Below are 22007 nucleotides of genomic sequence, written 5' to 3'. Positions count from 1 at the left end.
TTTTTTCTTTTTTGTGCTCGGAGCATCACTTCTGTTAAACTTATCTATTCCCTTTTCCAGACAGAAAGAAATAACTATATTCTGCTCGTGTCCTATTTGGTGGCTTAGTTAACTACCTTCTGAAAATTTTGGATGTGTTCCACTTAGGTATATTGATAAGTCTTATAAGTGATTGACCTATAATCAATTCATGGTTAATGTGATCTTTTTTCTTCTCTTGTTGAGCAGAAGGTGACTTCTTTCAGCAATTGCCACATATTAGCACATAAACACATCCCCCCCTTTTTTTTCCCCTCAGCTTGCAGAGAAACTGTTATCAAAGGAAATTCAGAGAACCTTACTGAGCAACCTGTTGCATTACCTGAAAAACATATTTTTACTTTGTTTGGGAGGTATTCCTGAGTCAATATTGCCCTGTATTCAAGAGGCAGAATATCTGTGGTTGCTAGGCACTGCTCTAGCTCTGTTTGTCAAGGTGAAAGAAAAAAGTTGGAGATGGTCTTCCAGAGTCTACTTAACTTGAGTAGCCAAGTAGGACACTGCACAATGTTACATATATTTAAATTAGCAGTGGTTGCTGTTATTCTAGCCCTCATTTGCCCATATGTTCTATGGGGTGTATTAAGTAGGGCAAGAAAATTAAATGTTGTCATGGAAATGTAAATTTTGTTTAAAAGTAAAACTGCTTGTTAAAGAAGTGCTGCTATAGCATGTGAGTACAGGCATTTAGAGGATTTTAAAGATTTTCTTTAAAGTATCTTATTTCTGTCATGAAACAGCTGAAAATAACTTGCACTGCCAGTTCTTTGGGACAAGACCTCTTTTCTGTTAGTACAAGGGCTGACAACATTAAGGTGTGAAGGGAATTCTATATGGATGATGACATTTATTTCCATGATAGAATACTGAGTAGTAGGAAAGAAAATATGGACTAGTGTATTGTTGATATTCAAGAAAACATAAACCAGCATGAAACTTACTACCAAGTTATTCATATATCAACCACAATTCAGCTTTGCTATAAGGATAAGGTAGAGAGGAATCTTAATCTCCATCATAAAGAAGGCATCAAATGATAACATTTAGCATTGGCTTTGGGGAAGAAAATGGTTTGATGTCTGGACACCTACAATGTACCATAAAACTTGGAGCTGTTTAAAATTCTTACTTGTATCTTGCATGATGAAACTGTAATGTGAGCTGCATTTGCATGTTATTTTGGCAATGGGAAAAAGGGGAAGCAGCTATAGTTTGGAGAGGATACATGCACATAACAGGCATTTTCATTTGTTCTTGCGGTTTGTGGCATACTTTATTTGAAAGCTAAGATTCCTAAATGCTAATATTCCTAGCTTCTGAAGCTGGCCTAAATTCTTGCAGGAGATTGTTCAGCTCTTACATGCAGGCATGCAAGAATGTTTTGATGTATTTTCCCTCAGAATACCATCTTTTTCCATTTTTAAAGATGAGAAGGGCATAAAAATTCAGGCTTGTGTAAGAGTATACAAGACATCGATAGCAGAGCAGGAAAATTAATTTGGGTCCATCAAACATCAATCATGAGTTTGAAGTGCCTTAAATAAGTGAGACAGTCTTGCCCTTTCTAGTTACCCAAAACTGTTATATCACAACTCAACTGTAAGTCAGTCAAGGTCACACCAGGCAGAGTTAGGACAGTAAGGTGTTTTCAAGCAGTCTTGCCAGTAGCCCCATCTCTGCTGCAGCAGGTATCTTTTGAAGACATTACTAGTCATACCATTCAAGAAACTAAAATTACTTGAGCAGTGAAGAAGTAACAACTAAAGTTTCCCTGAGGTATGATAGTTCAGAAACTTATTTACAGTAAGACTTCTCTAATGTTTTTCTAAAAACAAATTTCTGTGAAAGGGCATTCCTTAACACAACTGCTTTTATTTACGATTATAGTTTTGAAGTAATATCAACTTGAGGAGACATCAATTAATATCTTTAAAAGTAACAGTAGGTGTCTTTTTATGTATTTACCAATTCAAAACAACCTTCCTAGTGATATACCTTCTTAAAATTATAATTCCATTTCAAAATTGATAGTGCATATCAGTTTTAGAGATTGGTAGTAACTATGTTCTTACTAGCTGTTTTCCTCTCTTCTGAGAACTTTTTTTTTAATTAAATAGGAAAATATTATTGCCACTTTGAAAGTAACTGAAGTATCTTTTACATAATTATTTTAGTTTAATAAATAGAAAACAGAGTTTGGTAGAAAAAGCTCTGTTAAAGCATGATAGCTTTTACAAAATGAAAAATATTTTTGTATTTTGTATTTCCTTCTTTAATTTGTATGTCAGTGATATTTAATTTCCTGCTTTTTCATTAATACCATCTTAAAAGAAGCAGTTACATTTGTCCTCCTTTCTCACAACTTCCTTCCTAAAGGGCTAATTTAAAAAAAAAAAAAAGGAACAATGTTTTTCTAGTCTTTTTTCAACATTCTATACCTAATTCTGTAGCTTGCTTTTTCTAATTGTTAGTATCAGTAAGTGCAATTTGTTAGTGCTTTTAGTGTTAGACTTCTGCTGTTGCCATATCACCTTGCCAAGATGTATAAGGCAAGCTTCAGTGCTTTGTGTTGCCCTTCAGGACTCACCAAATATGATGGATTTTTTGAGTCTCTTGTCTTCACCTTCTTCAAACAAATGTAAGTTTTCAAAATGATACAACTAAACAACTTTTTCAGTGACTGTGGGAAACAGTCAAGATGTGTAAACTACTGTGCATTTAGTACTTGCAGTTATGACCTTGTTGCTACTTTCAGCATATTGATAGACATCCCAGCACTTTAAGTCTGTCCTGGGAAGTTAAATATGAGTGTTAATAAAGTTGAACTGCTTGTTCCAGTTCTTTGTATTTTGAGTAGAGTGTTCCTTCTTCAGAAACCCTTTAATTTTGGTACCTAATCAATAATAGGATGCTCAACTCGAGAATAACTCTACAGTTACACTTTGTCAACTACTTATGGACTAATTTACATCGGTTGGTGTATTTGAAGCAGGCTGCTGGTGAGGTGTTTACTGTCTTACAAGCCACTTAGGACGATGCTTCCTGCCCTTAAAACTAGAGCTTATTACTAAAACAAAGAATGCATGCTGTACTAGAAGATGCATGTACAGGTAACCAATTTGAAGTGCATGAGTAGTAGGTTAAGAACTTGAGGCTCCAGCAGAACTAGAGTAGAGAGTACATTAAGCAATATTCTGCCCAAGTTGCTTAGAACTGCCCACTAGTCCGATACATAACTTGGCAATAGTTACAATGACTTTTGTCAAGACTGCATGTAAGCTAAATGTGTTTAAATTGCAGCTCTTCAGTATGGTATTCATGCACATACCTGTGTATGGGGGGAAAAAAAAGTTGCAATCCTTCTACAAGGTCTCTGGATGCTACAGCTGTACAAACAGTCTGTAAAATCATACCCCATTCTTTTTTTTAAAAAAAAAAGGAAAGGGGGAAGAAAAAACCCACCACAAAACATATGTATTTGGGAGTGCTTTACAACAATACCAGTGCTGATAAAACATGACAATGAACGAGTTCAGTTAGATGTTGGTGTTGCTTGTTTTCACTGGCTGACCTGAGCTGAGTAGAACCAGTCATTTTGAAAGCATTCACACTAGAGCTGTTCTCTTGAAAGAGAAGAACCAACTAAGTCATGAAACAGGAGTCACAATAAGTGATTTTTTGTATATTTGGAGAATGCAAATACAATACCTTTACATTTAGAAAGGCAAAAAAGAAAAAAATCCTTGGTACTCGTTGCATGGTCAGAACAAGTTTCAGTTAATTGGAGGTCAGGAGGAAAATGGCATACAGCTTGGGATAGCTGTACAAAACAGCCTGGCAATTGCCTAACTAGCCTGGCAACTGACATTCATCTAGTGGAATCCTGTACATCTAGTACATCAGGACTTCAGTAAGTCTTTTAACACCATTGCTCAAGAGATCACTCCTTCCCTACACCACTGCCTCCCCCCCCCACCCCCCAAAAAAAAAAAAAATTAGGAAGTAGTAAAAGAATTATAGGATTATAGGCTGGAGTGGGTAAACTGTAATGAGACATGGATGATTGGTTACTTGAAGAATGCCTGTAGGCTGGTTTTGAGAATGATTCTTAATATCTTCACTGATTTTGGTAGGAAAAAGCAGGAGGGAGCTAAGAAGAACTATTCATGCATATGAGCTGGAGGAGGACAGTCTTTATGTCAAATTAGTTGACAAATACAAAAGTAATGTGGAATCTGATCATGGTGATGACATTTTTCACTTCCATATGTACATTTCAGACTTCAGCTTTTGGCTTTGGTTTGCTGGTGCTCTTGCAGTCTCTCAAAGAAAAGATGCAAGCCTGCCCTTGTTTACCTCACCAAAGTTGGTCAGGGTAGTCTTGCTCTGTGTAAGCCTAGAAAGTGCAGTTGTCCATAGACAGAACAATGAAACTCTATTCATCCATTGCTGTCAAAGGCACTAAATTACCTGAATTGGAGGGTTTTTTTCCTCCAACATTTGAGAGGTGGTCCTCTAAAAATACTGCATGCAGTTTCTTCCAGCGGAAGGAATTTTACATATCGACTGTGCTACTTTTTAGCTACTTTTTACTGTAGAGCCAGGATAGTTTAGTGACAGAATTGTCCGGTGAAGCTGTCAAAGATAAGCACATGAAGTACATTACAACTAATTAGTATTTCTTCCTTTTGAAAACTAAAATATCTAAGAAAAAAGCTGCTAAGCCTAAAATGGTTTCTACAACAGAACTATTCTGATTCAACACAAAGGAAGCTAGTCAACTTTAGTGGGTAAATTAGTCGGTGCTCTAACCAGTATATTAATCCCTCAGAAAGATGTTGCAGTGAATGAAATGGTAGGTAGAAATAAGTTACAAGTTTAGCTTAGTAGCTTTTTAATTATATGTTCTCATTTAAACAGCATGTGTGGGATGTCAAGACTTGTATTTTGCCAAGTTCATTCTTTCTTATCAGTGATAGATGCTGAGAGCTTTCTTCAGCATGCTTTTTAATATCTCTCTCTCTATATATATATATATATCTTGAAACCTTACTTTTCCTTTATCATAGGTCCAGTTGTTTACATTTTGGATCTTGCAGATCGACTGATCTCAAAGGCATGTCCATTTGCTGCAGCTGGAATAATGGTGGGCTCTATATACTGGACAGCTGTTACATATGGAGCTGTGACGGTGATGCAGGTACACATGTATTCCATCTTCTTACCAGCTTTGAAAGCAAGCTTTCTAAAGAAAAAGTCGATTAATTAAGACTCTTCTTTCCTTGGCTTAAAACATGCTTTAGCTGCTTTCAGCACTTTCAGTGTAGTTAACAAGTGAATAGATAGAAGGCTTTTCACTTTTAACTGATTACACTGTATAAAGCCAAGTATGCCTGTTCAAACGTGGTTCAGTGTGCAACTAACAAAATTCACTACTACTGCAGCGGGCTGCCCTTTGTATGGCAGGCTGGTAAACCTGCTTCTCTTCTTACAGAAAAGGTGCCATTACCACCTGACTACTAATAACGGGTAGTCTAATTCTTCAGAAAAGACATGAGACTAATCTCTTTTTTTACCTGTAGAAGAATTTTGCTGGTAACATTCAAAGGGTTGAGACATGGTGAATTTTTCAGTCCTGCCACTTTTTTATTGTATAAAGGAAAATGCATGCTCTGAATGATGCAATTCATTCATAAACAACAAATGCAAAACACTGCAAATTAATAGTATGTTCTTTTAATTACTTCAGACTATGGTTAGTTGAAAGGGAAAAAATACTTATTTTTCCTACTTCTGTTCTTGTGAACTTGCTATTTAAATATAAAAATAACATTGACAGGTGGTAGACTATTAACTATGGAAAGACTTGTTCACAGTTGTCCTAGTTCAACTACAAGAGTTTTTATAGATTGTACAACTAGAAGGACCTTTGTTACCATTTTAGTTGTTGATTCCTAGATCAAGCCCATAACCTGTGTTTTGCCTGAAAGCATAAAAGTATTTCTGATGCAATTCAGTTGTAGGTAGAATTAACAAATCTGTATGCTAATAAGTATTCCTCTACACAGTTCTAACTTTAAATATACAATGTAGTTCTTGTCCATGTAAATCATATGGCACTACTTTTTCTTGAATTTTGTGGTGCTGCCCTGCAGGTCTACAAGTCACTCTATCTCAAGATTGTGTGCTATTTTGGTTCTGTTTGTACGTGATCTCATAGCAGAAATGTATATGACAACCACTTGAAGTGGAGCCCAAATGAATTGATGCAGTTCCCCTGGTACCAGTGTGGCCAGGGTCAAGCAGCTGCGTAAGTGATGTATAATGACTTTCAATACCTCCTCCATTCACAGAATCACAGAATCTTATAGGTTGGAAAAGACCTTTAAGATCATCAAGTCCAACCATAAACCTAACACTGCCAAGACCACCACTACACCATGTCCATAAGCACCACATCTACAGGTCTTTTAAATACCTCCAGGGATGGTGACTCCACCACTTCCCTGGGCAGCCTGTTCCAATGCTTAATAACCCTTCCAGTGAAGTAAAATTTCCTAATATCCCATCTAAACCTTCCCTGGCACAACTTGAGGCCATTTCCTCTTGTCCTATCACTTGTTACCCAAGAGAAGAGACCGACCCCCACCTCTCTACACCCTCCTTTCAGGTAGTTGTAGAGAGCAATAAGGTCTCCCCTCAGCCTCCTTTTCTCCAGGTTAAACAACCCCAGTTCCCTCATCCGCTCCTCATAAGACTTGTGCTCTAGAGCCTTCCCCAGCTTTGTTGCCCTTCTCTGGACACACTCGAGCACCTCAATGTCTCTCTTGTAGTGAGGGACCCAAAACTGAACACAGTATTTGAGGTGTGGCCTCACCAGTGCTGAGTACAGGGGGATGATCACTTCCCTAGTCCTGCTGGCGTCTCTGTATTACAGAATGGTACACTTAGGAATTTCCTCATCTGCTATTTTGTTCTTGTTGTGGCCCTTACAGGAACATTGCAACCATCTGTAATACTACAGTTAGACTTCATGAAATATACCCGTCCTTATCTCCTTGCTCGCTGCTACGCTGAGCCTTTTTCTGTAGGAACTTATATGACCTTTTTAGCTTCTCTAGAACTACATAACTAAATGGAAAGATAAATACGCCTTTCTGTAGTTGTTTTGCTTTTGAAATGAGGATCTGGCCTTTAGCAAAGGCGAGTTGTGGGTCTAGTTGAGCAACTGCACAGTTACACCTTCACATCTACATTAGTTTAGACAGCTGGTCAAATCCCAGGTATGAAGAATTAGCTATTTTCCTCTGATTTAATGGGGTTTTTTTGGTCATATGGATGGCACGCTGGGTAAGAGAACTTATTTTTGCTTATAATGGAGGAGATTAAACTGAGAGTGGAGGGAAACTGTTCCACCCCTTTTGCCACCCCAAATTTGCTAGGTTTAATACAAGTTGTTTCCTGATGCATCTCAGACTCCTTTCCTTCAGTTGAAGGGCCAGAGGGAAGCACAAAAGCTATTTTTAAAGGTTAAGCTTCAGATGGAGAAAAATAAATACAGAGTTGACATTGTGACTACAGTGGTAGCTAAGTCAGTAACAAATCATATGGGGTTACTGAAAACAGAGATAAATAGTAATCTAAAGCAGAAAAGACAAGATACTGAGGCTTTTTTGATGGACAAGGACTATAAGGAGAAAAAGGATAGCGTCAGCCATCACAATTTGAGTGGAAGATCGTGAAGAAGCTGGAAGACAAATGCTGAATATTTTTTGAAGGAATAATCTTTTGGTGGCAAAAATATTGGTTATCCCTATTTTTAGAGGCTGTGGTATATAACATAACTTCCTGTTGTAGAAGAATAAAATGGAATGGTTTTCAAAGCAAGGCTAAAAAGTACAGTTTGAAGGTACTGTGATGCGTTACCCTAGCTTCTTCCCTGTGTCACACCTATTCCAGAAGTATTGCTTTTTTATATTTTGCTATTGTTGCATGTTCTTATCACCTAATTCTAAGTTTTGTGCAAGTGAAGACTTGATAGCTTTTTGCATTTGTGGGGAACACAAGAAGTCAATGAAAACACATCAGGAATTCCAGTGCCTGACAAATGTAATAATAATTATTTTAGTGTTTTTAGTCTTCCTGGATTGTTATGGAAAAAGTCATGAAAGAGCCCCTTCTTTCTAGAAGCCCTTCAAGAACTTTGTTAGCATTTAATAATGCTTGAATTGAGACAACTCTAGAGGATATCTACCACTTTAATTTATTTTGTTGTCCTCAGCCCTATTAGAGTTACTTATTTAAAATAAAAAGTACATACTTTTTAGAAAAACATGCACTGTTCTGTTACAGTTTTAATATGTACATTTTATAAGCTGCGAAGTCTGATTATTTTTTTTATGTGCCAGTAGAAAGGTTTAGACACATTGGTAATGACTGTCCTTTAAAATTGTAGCGCTAACCATGTTTAAAAATAAAGTACAAGTGAAGATATGCTGCTGTTTCCACTACCGTTGAAAATAATGTACCTCTTCCTGCATTGTTTAGAGAAGCAATGCTTTTTAATGCTGTGATCTGTTGCGCAAGGTATTCCTAAATAAGAGAATTTTAAAATTAAAACATCCTGAGATACTTGCTATCAATTTATCCTTTAAAGACTAGTATCTAATCAATTTCTGAGCATAGAATTAATCATTCTAAAATTGTAAATTCTTCTGTGCATTTTGGAAAGCATGCTATTTTGATATTGCAGATGTTTAAGCTTTTACTCATACAGAAGCACATGAAACTCTTCTTGAGATGGTAAGGAATTATGTTACAGCTCTCTGCAAGATTAATGACTTGCAAATTAGGGCTGATAGCTCATCTGCATTACACTTGATAAGCAACCAAGGATGCAAAAGGAAAACTGAGTACGTTAGGTAAAACAGGATTATTTTTTTTTTCTTTAACTTAAAATGTGTGGGCAGCCCCAAACAAACTAGAATTTGTATAAGTTATATTCTTTGTTCAGTTCTGGTCTTTGTTACGTTTGTCAACTATATACATATTTACCAGGTTGTGGGTCACAAAGAAGGTCTTGACGTCATGGAGAGAGCTGATCCTCTATTTCTTTTGATTGGACTCCCCACTATCCCGGTCATGCTAATATTGGGCAAGATGATTCGTTGGGAGGACTATGTGCTCAGACTGTGGCGCAAATACTCTAATAAGCTACAAATTTTGAACAGCATATTTCCAGGTAATGTGATTAAATTTAAAAGGAAATATCAAGCTTGATTTGGTGCCTTTAGGAGATGGGGATAGGTGAATAGTTTTCACTATTCTTAAGTAAAAGTGATAACACCTTCCCTCTATTCTATGTTTAGTCTATTTAGATTGTGTTTGTGTAGTACCTAGTGAGAAAGGTGGGGCAAGAGGAGGAGGAGCATGATGTCAGTTAAGGCCTTAGTAACACAGCAAGCTACTAAAAATCATGGGTCTTATTTGAAAGTAAAAATGAATACAGTCATTTAATGGAAACAGAATATTCACTGAGAAGAGGGATAGTTCCCAAAGTAATTGGGCAATAGTTTTATAATGGAGTGGCGGGTGGGCACTAATGTGCATTCTGTTTGAGGTAGTGGCTATGTAACCTTTTCTTCCCCCGCTCTCATCCCTTTAGGCATTGGATGTCCTGTTCCTCGTATTCCAGCAGAGGCCAACCCTTTGGCAGATCATGTCTCTGCTACACGTATTCTGTGTGGAGCTCTAGTTTTCCCTACTATTGCCACAATAGTTGGCAAGCTGATGTTCAGCAGTGTTAACTCGAATTTACAAAGGACAATCTTGGTAAGATTCAGTATTGTTTGTTTCATAAACAATTATAATATGAGAATATGAAGTGTTGTGCTGTGGGGGGAGGCAGGAAAAGTAAAAAGTAACATAAATTGATCTAGAACTTGAGTGGCATTTGATTAAGGGAAGGGTGGTTTTTTTTAAGGTTGCTTATCTTGACCGTGGACAAACATTATGTGTGTGAGACTTTGTCCTTGTGACTGAAACTAATCTCAATTCTAGACAAGGCTGAAACTTGTATCTGGTACTGTACTAGGCAGATCTTAGCAGTAATTAAGGGTGATAATGAAGATTAAGAACCAGCATCTCCTAAGAACAATTTCTTCAAGGGAGGACTGGGGTTTATATTATCAACCTTTTCATATTAGCTTCTGTTTGCTAATTCTTTGAGAGAATACCTTTGTTACTTATTTTAATAAGGAGAGAAAAATAAACTCTCCATAGAAGTTGAATGGAGGGGGGAGGACAAAGAGAAGAGACAATCTTTTCCTTTGTGAATAACCTCTCTGGCTTGCGGCCTTTCAAGGGGAAGCATGCTGAGTTTAGTAAGGTGGTATCCCTGGTCATCTGACTGTCACTTCAGCCTCTGTTTTCAATTCCAACAGAAATAGTGATATTGCAACCATTCACGCAGACTAAAGGTGGCTTAGTGTCTCTTCTTACTTTGAAGACTTGAGATAAACATACTGTAAAACTTTCTGAAAAAAATTGTTTGTTTTACAAAAAAGAGATTTTATTTCACTCCACAGTTGCTTTCAGCAAGTGGCCTTTTTCACAGTGATTATAGAATGGTAATTAGTATTATTCCTTGTGTCATGTATAGTACATATTCAGAGAAGGGAGGAAAGCAGATACATATCTGCATTTTACTTTGTTCTTTAAATAGGATGTACTTTGATTTTTTTTTTTTTAGAATATTTGTCAGACTTCCAAGCAAATAAAAGCTTTCAAAAGGTTTTATAGATCCAGTATGTAATCCCTTTAAGTAACATAACCTCTGTAATAGTGTATTGTGACAAAAAACTTTGAGATACTAATTTGGAATTGTCCTAATTAGCTAAACTTCAAAAGAAAATGCTATATGGTTGGAAAATAAATCTTCTTTGACCAGAAATTTTTAAAAAGAACATTTGCAATGGCATGACACTGAACTGTGCTGGTTTTCAAAATATCTTTTTATTTCAGGGTGGAATTGCTTTTGTTGCTATAAAAGGAGCTTTTAAGGTTTACTTCAAACAGCAGCAATATTTGCGCCAAGCTCACCGCAAAATTTTAAATTATCCTGAGCAAGAAGGAGCATAAGGCTGTGATCTCCTGATGTCGTACAGTCTCACCTAACAGGTTTCCATGTTGTATTGGTTCCATCGTTATTGCACAGTAGTGGAGAATTGTGATAAGTTGCTGCTCCTGGTTTGGTTTTTTTTTTCTTTAACTATAATAAAGCGCTGTCTTGTGGCAGGGTAAATCCTTTCAGCAACCACTGAACCTAAGAATGTGACTTGGCTTTCATTATTTTTGGGTATTTCTGTTGGGTAACAGGCTTCTGAATTTTTTTTTTTGAGCCAATATGCTGAATGGAAAAAAAAAAGCATAAACTACAGAACAAGAACACTTTAAATTGTGTAGTTAATGTAGGCTATATCCAAATGCCTTTTCTGTATGTGTTTTCATACCCACACTATCATCCAGTTCAGCATTTCACACAATGAAGGGAACTATTTTTTTTAGAAAGGAAATGTGAGTCATTACCAAGGAGAAGTAATTGTGGGACATCAGTCAATAAAGACTTCCTTGGTTTTTGCTGGTATCAAACAGGGAGTGTAAAACGCTGAAATGACTGGTCAGAGAAAGCAGAAGATAGATCACTGTCTGCAGGACTTGTGTGTCAGCTTTAGCTACCAGAGTACTAGGTGTTGAAATTAGCATGGCTTCCAGGTGACTGTTTTATTACTGATAATTTTTACTGTCCTGTGGTATCTTCTGCAGTGCCTAGTGTTATTTCTCATGGCTCTTTTACTGTTTTGTAACTGGTGCTGGATAGCATTTTTTTCCTCCACAGTAACATAATTACATGGGGGAAAGTAAATTTCAGTTGCTTATTTTGTAGTTAAGTATTAGAGCACTTGTTTAGTTTTCATGTTCCTTTTGATTATGTAAATATCTGTACAAGTACAAAGAGTGGTAGAAGTGTGAGGAAACAACATTGGACACTAAAGCTACATTTAAACTGACAGATTAGGGCGTCCTTCTAAACTTCCAGACCTGGGTGTGTAACTTGGCTCTGTACCAGGACTAGGCTCCCTTCCGTCCATACCAGCTCTAGTGGAAGGATCCTAGTGGAAGGAAGGATCGGCTGCAAGGGGGTGGCACTACACTTTGGGTACCTCATCTGAGCATGGTACATACCAGCAGGCTAGACACTCTTAAGACAACTTGGCTCCATTCTGTAAAGGACTAAAGGATAAATCTTGAATGTGTAATAAACTAAGTTTATTTATACAGTAAGCTTTACTGTTACAGTATGTTCAAAGTAGCCAGCTGAGGGAGACATTAGCACTTCTGTTGTTTGATGTATTTATAAACTTAATTTCAACAGAAATTAACGGTTTTATGAAGTTAAATTTTGACAAACATAATACGGCCATTTCATATTCATACCAGACCTAACCTAGATTTAGTACTTGAAGTTTTTTTCTTAACAACAATTTATTTGTTTTTCTCAAAGTTGTTTTTTTTATTCCTTGTTCATACTAATGTCAAATGCATGGAGAAAGGTTTAAAAAGTCTTTTAGTGGAAGTATTCTTAAGTAAATGTTTCTTTTCACCAGAAATGAAGTAAATGCAGAATGGACTTCATATTTGACTGCAATAATGTATGTTAGAGAAATTAAAAATATGGTACCTTTTCTATAGTATGTTTATCTTAATTACTGAGATGTAATATTTTAGAACTGTACAAAAATGTATATAATGACCAACTAGTGTTCAAAAACTATACAGGTATTGAAAATTATACATTCAATCAATATCAAATACTTTTGAAGTTCTTGCTGTAACTGAAGAATTACTATAATCTTGTAAGTCTGCTGATTATATTTGTCTTAGTGGGCTCACTTTTATATAAAACTCTAAATATATTTAGAGTAGCAACCTCTGAATGTTGCTGCTTTCTGTAAGATAGTCTTGAAACAATATAATATGTATTTCTTACAGAATTCCTCATTTTGAGAAAACAGCTTTTCAGTGGTCTTCACTGTATATATTTCCAACCAATTTATTAATGTTTTTTAAAGTCTCATGAAGAATTGAATGATGCCAATTAGTGGGTTTGAAACTTGTTCCACGGGAAAGCTCATTGTGTCCTCTGGAAGTTAAAGGTATTGTAAAAATACAATTATAAAAGACTGTATGGATTATAAAATGATTTAATCTGAGTAGCAGAAGGTCATTGCTCTGTTGTAAATCTTGGTTTTAAGTATTGCAAATTATAGTTATGTTGAATTAGGTTGAATAAATATTTTTTACACTCCCTAGTGTATTTTGTCAGTTGAACAAAAGCCTGTAGCAAAACTTCTGAATGAAAAATGTGTTTTGTTTTAATGCATATCTAAGGATTTATATAATCAATTTTAAGTTAATAGCCTAACGAAATGTCTTGGGGATGAAGGAAGAATTACTATAAGACTTTGAACTTACATTTACATTCCCTCCCCCCCCCCCCAGTGATCAATAAATGATGTAAGGGAAAGCATTTCTCAAACATTTAAAGCAAAAGAATTACTGCAACACAAACACCTTCTGGTAATATAGAACCAGGGTTGGGAGTTACCACGTATCTCTGGGTTGGCTGGTGTGCAGCATATATTTGGGGAATCACAGAAGTGCACAGGTTGGAAAAGACCTTTAAGATTATCAAGTCCAACCGTAAACGTAACACTACCCCGACCACTGCTATACCATGTCCATAAGCACCACATCTACAGGTCTTTTAAATACCTCCAGGGATGGTGACTCCACCACTTCCCTGGGCAGCCTGTTCCAGTGCTTAATAACCCTTCCAGTGAAGTAAAATTTCCTAATATCCCATCTAAACCTTCCCTGGCACAATTTGAGGCCATTTCCTTTTGTCCTATCGCTTGTTACCCAAGAGAAGAGACCGCCCCCACCTCTCTACACCCTCCTTTCAGGTAGTTGTAGAGAGTAATAAGGTCTCCCCTGAGCCTCCTTTTCTCCAGGCTAAACAACCCCAGGTCCCTCAGCCGCTCCTCATAAGACTTGTGCTCTAGACCCTTCACCAGCTTTGTTGCCCTTCTTTGGACATGCTCCAGCACCTCACTGTCTCTCTTGTAGTGAGGGGCCCAAAACTGAACACAGCATTTGAGGTGCGGCCTCACCAGTGCCAAGTACAGGGGGACAATCACTTCCCTAGTCCTGCTGGCTATGCTATTTTTGATACAAGCCAGGATGCCATTGGCTTTCTTGGCCACCTGGGCATACTGCTGGCTCATATTCAGGTGGCTGTCAGCCAACACTCCCATGTCCTTCTCTGCTGGGCAGCTTTCCAGCCACTCTTCCCCAAGCCTGTAGCATTGCATGGGGTTGTTGTGGCCCAAGTGCAGGACCTGGCACTTAGCCCTGTTGAATCTCATACAATTGGCCCCAGCCCATCAATCCAGCCTGTCCAGGTTCCTCTGTAGAGCCTTCCTACCCTCAATCAGATCAACGCTTCTGCTCAACTTGGTGTTGTCTGCAAACTTACTGAGGGTGCACTTGATCCCTTTGTCCAGATCATTGATAAAGATATTAAACAGGACTGGCCCCGACCACCAATTGGAGTAAACTCCATTCACCACCACTCTTTGTTCTTTACCCAGTGAAAAGTACACCTGTCCAAGCCATGAGCAGCCCATTTCTCTCAGAGAATGCTGTGGGAAATGGTGTCAAAGGCTTTACTGAAGTCTAGATAGACAACATCCACAGCCTTCCCCTCATCCATTAGGCAGGCTGCCTTGTCATAGGAGGAGATCAGGTTGGTCAAGCAGGACCTGCCTTTCCTAAACCCATGCTGGCTAGGCTTGATCCCTTGGTTATCCTCTACATGCTGTGTGATGGCACTCTGGATGATCTGCTCCATCAGCTTTCCTGGTACTGAGGTCAGACTGACAGGCCTGTAGTTCCCCGGTTCCTCCTTCTGGCCCTTCTTGTAGATGGGTGTCACATTTGCTAATCTCCAGTCAACTGGGACCTCCCCAGTTAGCCAGGACTGCTGGTAAATGATGGAAAGGAATACACTGATCCCTCTTCATTGAGAAAGATAATACTGGCTGTAGGAAGTATTTTTTTCACTAATGGCTAATTTATGTCCCAGTACTTTCAGAAGAAGGAATATGAAATGTTATTGAGCATTCTCAGTGTACTTTCTTATCTGTAACTTGGTTTCTCTTAGCCTTCCATTACATCAACATAAAGGCACAAATTACCTGAGCCATGATTATGTAAATATGTAGGAGATGCTTCTCCCCTTCTCTCTCTCCTCCTATCTTAAACTCTTAAATTTAGATGGAACACTACTATACTTTTCACTATTTTTTGTTTGAATGGTGGTTCTTACCTTCATCCTCTTTCCCCTGCAAAAGCTTTCCTTTGTAACAATTTGCATGAGTTGCCTGGTTTGAAGTATATTAATTCCCTCCTCATCTGTAGTTGTTTCTCAAAGGTTAGCCGTCTCCCTTGGTTATCAGAGAAGGATCCAACCACGTAGCTATTTAAGGCCTCTCCAGCATTTATAGTTCTGTGCTTGTAAGAAAAGATATGCTTAGGTATTGTGACTTCAGTCAGTATTGTCTATTTTAATTGAGGGGACAATTTTTACTAGAATTTCAGCTGCATAATGTTTATTGTGGCAGCTGTGAGGACTCCACTTTTTTAAATGCATACTGTGGAACTTGGACAAGTTTATGGAGTATGTGTTTGAGCGTTGTTTGGAGTAGTTTTTTTACTAGCTGCTTTTTAGAAAAGTTTTTAACCACAGACAAGTATGTCTGTTTGCATAGTAGTTTTTACTGATGGAGAGAACTGTGAGAAGTAGAACTACAAAGGTCATGCATCCATTTACTGCTGCACCGGTAATCTTGCTTTTGGAACCCTATATTTAATGTTCTATGTCCATGCCACTTTCTATTCAGGTTTTCTTTTTTGAAGAACTAGGATCAAATTTGTTTAATGCATCACTGAGTACAGTCATGTTATCTGTTCTCATAAGAAGTGCTGTGCTAACAGTTCCTGCTTCCCATTACACAGTACAAATGCCAGTTTCACTAGCAATTCAGGTTTTGGAATACTTTTCTAGTAGGCAAGTGCTGCTCAAACTTGTGTTTATGTGGTTTTTGACTGTTGGTGTTGGTTTGTGTTTGGGGTTTTTTGTTGTTTCTATGTGTTTTGTTTTTTTTTTTTAAAGCATGCTGGGGTGGGGGTTGATCGAGGAAAGCATGAGATAGGATCATAGGTAAAAGCTAGGAAATTCTGAAAAACAGTCTTAGCAGTTGTCTTCTCACTAACAGGTCCCTTCCTCTCGCCCTTGCAAAGTCAGTACTCTGCTCTACATAGTGTGAAACAGAACTTACTATCCAAACCCAAAAAGTAGTGGAGTATTCCTTAGTTCTTGTCCACTTTGAGAATAAGTTTTGGTTTTGAAGAGTGATTAAAATGGAAGTGATTCTGTTTTGGCATGTAAGTGTTATTCATCACCTTAATTTTCATCCTATTTTTTCTCACAAGACGGGGACACGTGGCTACTTGACTGGCATGGCACTTGTTAGATTGAAAGAAACTTGAAGGAGGCTGACGGTTAACTAGTATGTTAGCTTGGGAGAGGAACTGTTTCTGGAACCTGAATTTTCAGAAGTTTTTATTCCAGTATATTTGTGTGTCTATAAATAAAAAAATTATACTAAAAGTTTTCTTGGCTATAGGTAAGTACATGTAAATAGCAATATATTGGGAAATGGTTCTTGCTAGGACTGAGGCAACAGTTTAATCCATCACACTACTACACGCTGTCAGGATCAACTCTATTTGCAGTTTTGTCACCTAAAGAGAATTTGTTGCAGGCAGTATTTAAGATGACCTAAAAACATTAAGGCTGTGCAGTGTTAATTATCTACTTTCTTCTTCACTAATCTAAATGGCTTAATTTCTTTTCACTTTAACATTTGAGGAATTCGGCTGTTGCCATCTTGCTTACTTTTAGCTCTGTTTCCCTAAACTGAGACCTTTGACTCTTCAATTACTATGACTTAGTGACAATTTATTCTTACTGTTTCTACCTGGGTTTTCTGGGGGAAAAAAAACTTCAAATGCTTCAAGAAACCACCCATAGTCTTTGATATTTAACTTAGTGATGTAAATAAGTACTTTTTTCATGTATTTGGAATGTACCACTGAATCTGGCAGTACATCATCCTCCTTATCCTCACAGCCTCTCACTACCTGAACTACCATCTTCTAACCCTGTTGACTGAAAAGGCACATCTTCTCCCACTAGTCTCACACTTGCTGTGACTTGGGGAAAGATTCTCACTTTCATCTGTTTCACTAAATTCCAGCATAATCTGGGGAAATTGGAAGCCAGTGTACTTTAATAAGTTGGCTCAATTCTTGTAGGCACTGAGGCCAAGACTTCTTTCTTCACTGCTGTTTAGCAGGTTGCTCTGTTGGAATGAGCTGTAAAACTAGAAGTATTTGTGCCAAAGTTTGCCTAGCATTTCAACCATTCAAATTCTTCCTGCTTTACTAATTTATAGAAGTCCAGGGTAGGCTTTATTAATTCATTTTGAGGCCTTAGTCAGGAGCTTGAGTAATATAGCTCACTTTCCAGAAAGGCAACAGTCACAAGGCCTGTGTGCAAAGAGAATTATTACTGTGAGTGAAAAAACAAAACAAAAACAAAACAAAAAAAACCCCGCTCTGTAAACAGGGATGAACTATCTCCATTAGATCATGGCCCCTAAACCTCAAGAAGGTTTGAAGATCTCTGGCCTCTTTATCCATTCTTGCCAGTTAGTTATTCACATGCTCTGGATATTTAATTGCTTTTGCACCTCTGAATACTGTGAGCATAAAGCAGTTACTTCTGGTTGTACATTACTAAGTAGTTCAGTAGAAGAATTCCATTCCAGAACCACTAAAAGCAAATAGCAGACATGACTTGAAACTGCCTCAACTAAACAGCTCAGCAGCACCTGTCAAAACATATCTTGCAAGCACCTCATTTAATACTGGATGACTAAGCCATGGAAAAGCAATTGCCTAAGCAGTGGGCCTCCATAGGAAGTACTGTGCTTATTTAAAAATAAATGATGCAACTTATTTCTAGCTTCAGACCACTCTGATACAGCATGCACAGCTTGATGTTTTGGGCGTTTTGTATTTTTCAATTGCTCCTCCACTCTTACTACAACTCACTAACACTTAGCCCAGCTAATGGGAGCTGGTAAAGGAACACACTGATCTGAGTATTTACTGGATGTGTAAGGACTATTTTGTGCGTAATTGTCATTTCTTTGCCATGAATCATTACAAGAAGCTAATATCCCTACTCACTACCTCTGCAAGAGGGCCCTCCCCCCCAATTTTCCAGACACTTCTCATGCAGAAGATAGAATACATAAGATAGCACAGAATCAAAAGTGTTTATTTTGATGAAAATTAAGAGCGGTTTTTGTTTTTTATGCAGCAAAATGGTAGCTGGTTCAGAAATGTCTGACTAACTTGACAGAAGAAAATCTCTACCTCCTTGCATAGTTCTAGGGTAAGATCCCATGGGTAATTCTGAGTTTGTTACTAGTGATAGTTTGCAGCGCTACTCTTGCATGAGCTGCTTGCATTACTCTCTTTCAAACAACAAGACCACAATGCAAGAGGAAAGTCCTGCTTCTTCAGTATATTTGCACTTCAACTTCAGGGATTTTTATATTTAATTTTTTTAATCCAAGACAGATGTTGGTTAAATATACATAACATTATAATAACTCCCTATGGATGAGAAGCATTGCAGAAGCTTTATGGAATGCAAGTTACATGATGAAAGCCTTTTGGAGAGGGGGGGATTGAAGGAATAAGAACTTAATTGAAGATCATTTCAGAGACAGAAGAAGGTGCCATTTTGACATACTGAATCTGAGACTTGGACCAAATTTCCCCACTACCAAGCAACGAATGGCTAGTGGGATTTCTCATAACCAACACAATAGCAATTCTTTTGACTGCTGAGAGGGGCATAGAAAATTGTTGCTAACCTATACGGATAATTCAGTCTGAACTTCATTAAACAAAGGTTTCAGTTTTTTCTTAAATTCTTTGGTACCTTTTAAATGCAAAGCAGTGGCTTTTCTGTCAGTGGTTTCTTTTGAAAAAGCAATGGTATCTTTTAACTGCAGGGTTCTCTACCCCAGAGTGTTGTTAAATTTCAAGGTACTATAAAAATGAAAGTGCTTTCCACTTAGCATAAATTAAATACCACGCAATGCAACTGACCTTCCCCCATTACCAAGCGCCGTCTCCTGTCGCAGACGTAGAATTGTGCTATGTATTTAAGTCACATACCACCTTGCTGGTAACTAGGCTTCTTCTCCTATCTCATTTCAAAGAATGAAAATGCAAGCTAAACTAAGGAGTAAATTAACAAGTGATTTCAAAAGAATGGGTGCTTGCATTTCTTTGTTCAGCTCTAGACTCTTTATGAACAGAGTTGTTCTATTTTCCTTTCTAAAGGGGCTCAAAAGTGAAAGCTCTTCTGGTGGTGAGACTCATTACATAGATTTATTTTTTTGAATACATTTATAACACCTACACATAGCTACTTATACGCCAAAGGACAGAAAATGTATGTGTATTTCCTGAGCTTTCAGGTCTTAAGCTATTTTGGATAGAGTTGGAGTAGGTGATTGCAGACAGTCTATAACATTCCTCTCAGCAACTCCTGCTCAAAGCATTTCCGTTCTTGCTGAGCTAAATCACATAGGCTATGTGTTGGAATCCTTTTATATAACACTTAAGAGTAGAGTCATTAGCAGCCCACAGAAATATTTTGTCCTAATCTAGATAAGGACCAAGAAAAATATAAAACAGCTTTACTAGTGGAGTCTGTGGAGACATTTTAGAGATGATTCCAGCAACACACCATGGAAATTGCCCCAGATGTCAGGGATCTTCTTGTTTCCTCAAAAATCTAAGCATCATGGGGCCTTTCTTGACCAAGCATGAATCTCAAGTACATCCTCTGCAAAGGTCAATACCGTGTGGCTTGCAGCACTGACATCTCTGTGCCTCAGTCTTTTTAACTAAGTACCAAGATAGGGAAGAATCCCTGCATGGAAAACTGCAATTGCAGATAGTCTTAATTATAGGAGGTTGTTAGAATGGGAAACAATACTGCAGACGCCTGCCAAAACTGTGTGAGATACATGCATTAACTAACCTTACTAGCTTCCTACTGTCAAAATGGTGGCCAAAGTCCTTATTTATTGCAGCTGGCATTCAGGTGTTATGTAACTAATTATTTGCAAACCTGCAATTGACAAGCAGAATGCATCTTCCATAGTTATCCTATTTGTCTCTGTTACCACATTAATTAAATCCATAAACCTCACTTAGAGTGTCTCATCGTTGAGGAATACAACCCTTTACGGCATCCACATATGAAGAGTTTAAAGAAAGTCAAAACAAATCATTCTGTATAATAAGCTGGACACCTTCAAAAGCCAAAGGTGGTCAGCTTTAGGAGCCTCATTACAGGGTAATTAGTTGCCTCTGGATATTCCTCAGGACCAAATTAACAAAGTGTTTTAAAAAGCATTGCATAAGACGTGAATTCATCCCTTTTGGCAGCTGCATAATCATCATCTGGAAAGCCCTGTAATCCTTTTCTTGCACCTAACATATATTCTTATAAATGGCAGCCACTGAGCCAATGTTAAAACACGTCTGCATACATATGAACATAACCCAGAGAAACTGAATATTTATACATCAGCCATGATGTGCAGCTTGGATGGTGTTTTTCAGTTTTGTTTTAGTTCTATTCTTTTTTTAAAAGAACAAGGCTTGTGATATTGCGCACCACAGGAAAGGCGCAAAAGGCGTAAGCAAGCTGAATTCAGTATGTGGCAGTTCTGCTCCAGTCAGAAAGCAAATAAATATGCTGAAATGTAATTAGGATAAATCAAATATGCACCACAATTATATGGCACATGGCAAGCAGACTCCAAAAGTGAGTGGTGTATTTTTGTATCCTAACATTTCCTGTATTCCCAAAGCAGATTCTTTCCTTATTATTGCATTTTTGAGATGTAATTAGATGGCTTCAAAATATCTTTTTTCTGTAACAACCCTCTTTTGAAAGTCAAGTCTCTTTACTAATTGACTTGCGGAGGAACTGAACAGTATCACCATCAAAATACAGTAACATGACTTAATATTCCCTGTCCAATAGGTAAGGAAGCAAAAGGATGGGGAGAGTGTACAGTGAAGTTAAATTCTGGTCCTATTAACAGGTGAACTTGGTGCTATGTCTTGAGTAGTGCATATAGTTCATTTTGTCTTTTAAAATATATTAGCATTAAAAAGGGAAATATCTAATCAGTTTATACCACCCTGCCATGCACATACACAAAACAAAATCTGCCTTTTTGCTCAATAACAAAAACAAAAGGGAGATAGCAGAGTGGCAGCCCACTGTATTGGCCATCCGGCCCTTCAAACACTGTTCTCTTAATCTTGTGCAGGGGTCCCACCTGGTTGGAGATAGCAGTGCATGCTGAGAAGCTAGAGGATGTGAAGAACCACTTGATGAAACAAAATCAGCTAGTGACTGAAGTGTGAGGGATGCTACAGGCAATGACTGCAGGGTCACTTTTATCTGCACAATCTGATTTTTCAGTCCCAGAAATCCTACAAACAAATTGCCTTTTCCATCTATAGAGACAAAGCAACCATTTGACAACATAAACTGTCAATCCCAATGGAGGAGTGGGGTTTCTCAAGCGTACTTGACAGGTTTGTCACAGCTGGATGTTCTTGCAGATTAAATTTCAGCTGGTTCAAGGTACAGTTACACAGCTCAGGTATGGTCT

The 22007-nt window shown here is 37.8% G+C and overlaps 1 protein-coding gene across 2 annotated transcripts in view; it reads left to right on the top strand.

The window, feature by feature from the left end:
* The window catches only part of MARCHF5 (membrane associated ring-CH-type finger 5), a 32544-nt gene extending 19102 nt beyond the window's left edge, over positions 1 to 13442 (top strand). The window contains exons 3-6 of one of the 2 annotated variants that reach the window (XM_072869413.1): positions 5139 to 5239; positions 9097 to 9280; positions 9704 to 9870; positions 11062 to 13442. In XM_072869413.1, the coding sequence (XP_072725514.1) occupies positions 5139 to 5239; positions 9097 to 9280; positions 9704 to 9870; positions 11062 to 11178 (569 nt within the window). In that variant the 3' untranslated portion in view covers positions 11179 to 13442. Of the gene's footprint in view, positions 1 to 5108; positions 5240 to 9096; positions 9281 to 9703; positions 9871 to 11061 lie in introns of both variants that reach the window. The other variant, XM_072869412.1, reaches the window with a different exon arrangement.
* Positions 13443 to 22007: the final 8565 nt, after the last annotated feature.

This window comes from Ciconia boyciana, chromosome 8 (assembly GCF_034638445.1).
Source record: "Ciconia boyciana chromosome 8, ASM3463844v1, whole genome shotgun sequence".
NCBI lineage: Eukaryota > Metazoa > Chordata > Aves > Ciconiiformes > Ciconiidae > Ciconia > Ciconia boyciana.
The sequence above is the reverse complement of the archived record's forward strand: the minus strand, read 5'-3'. Positions and strand labels throughout refer to the sequence as shown.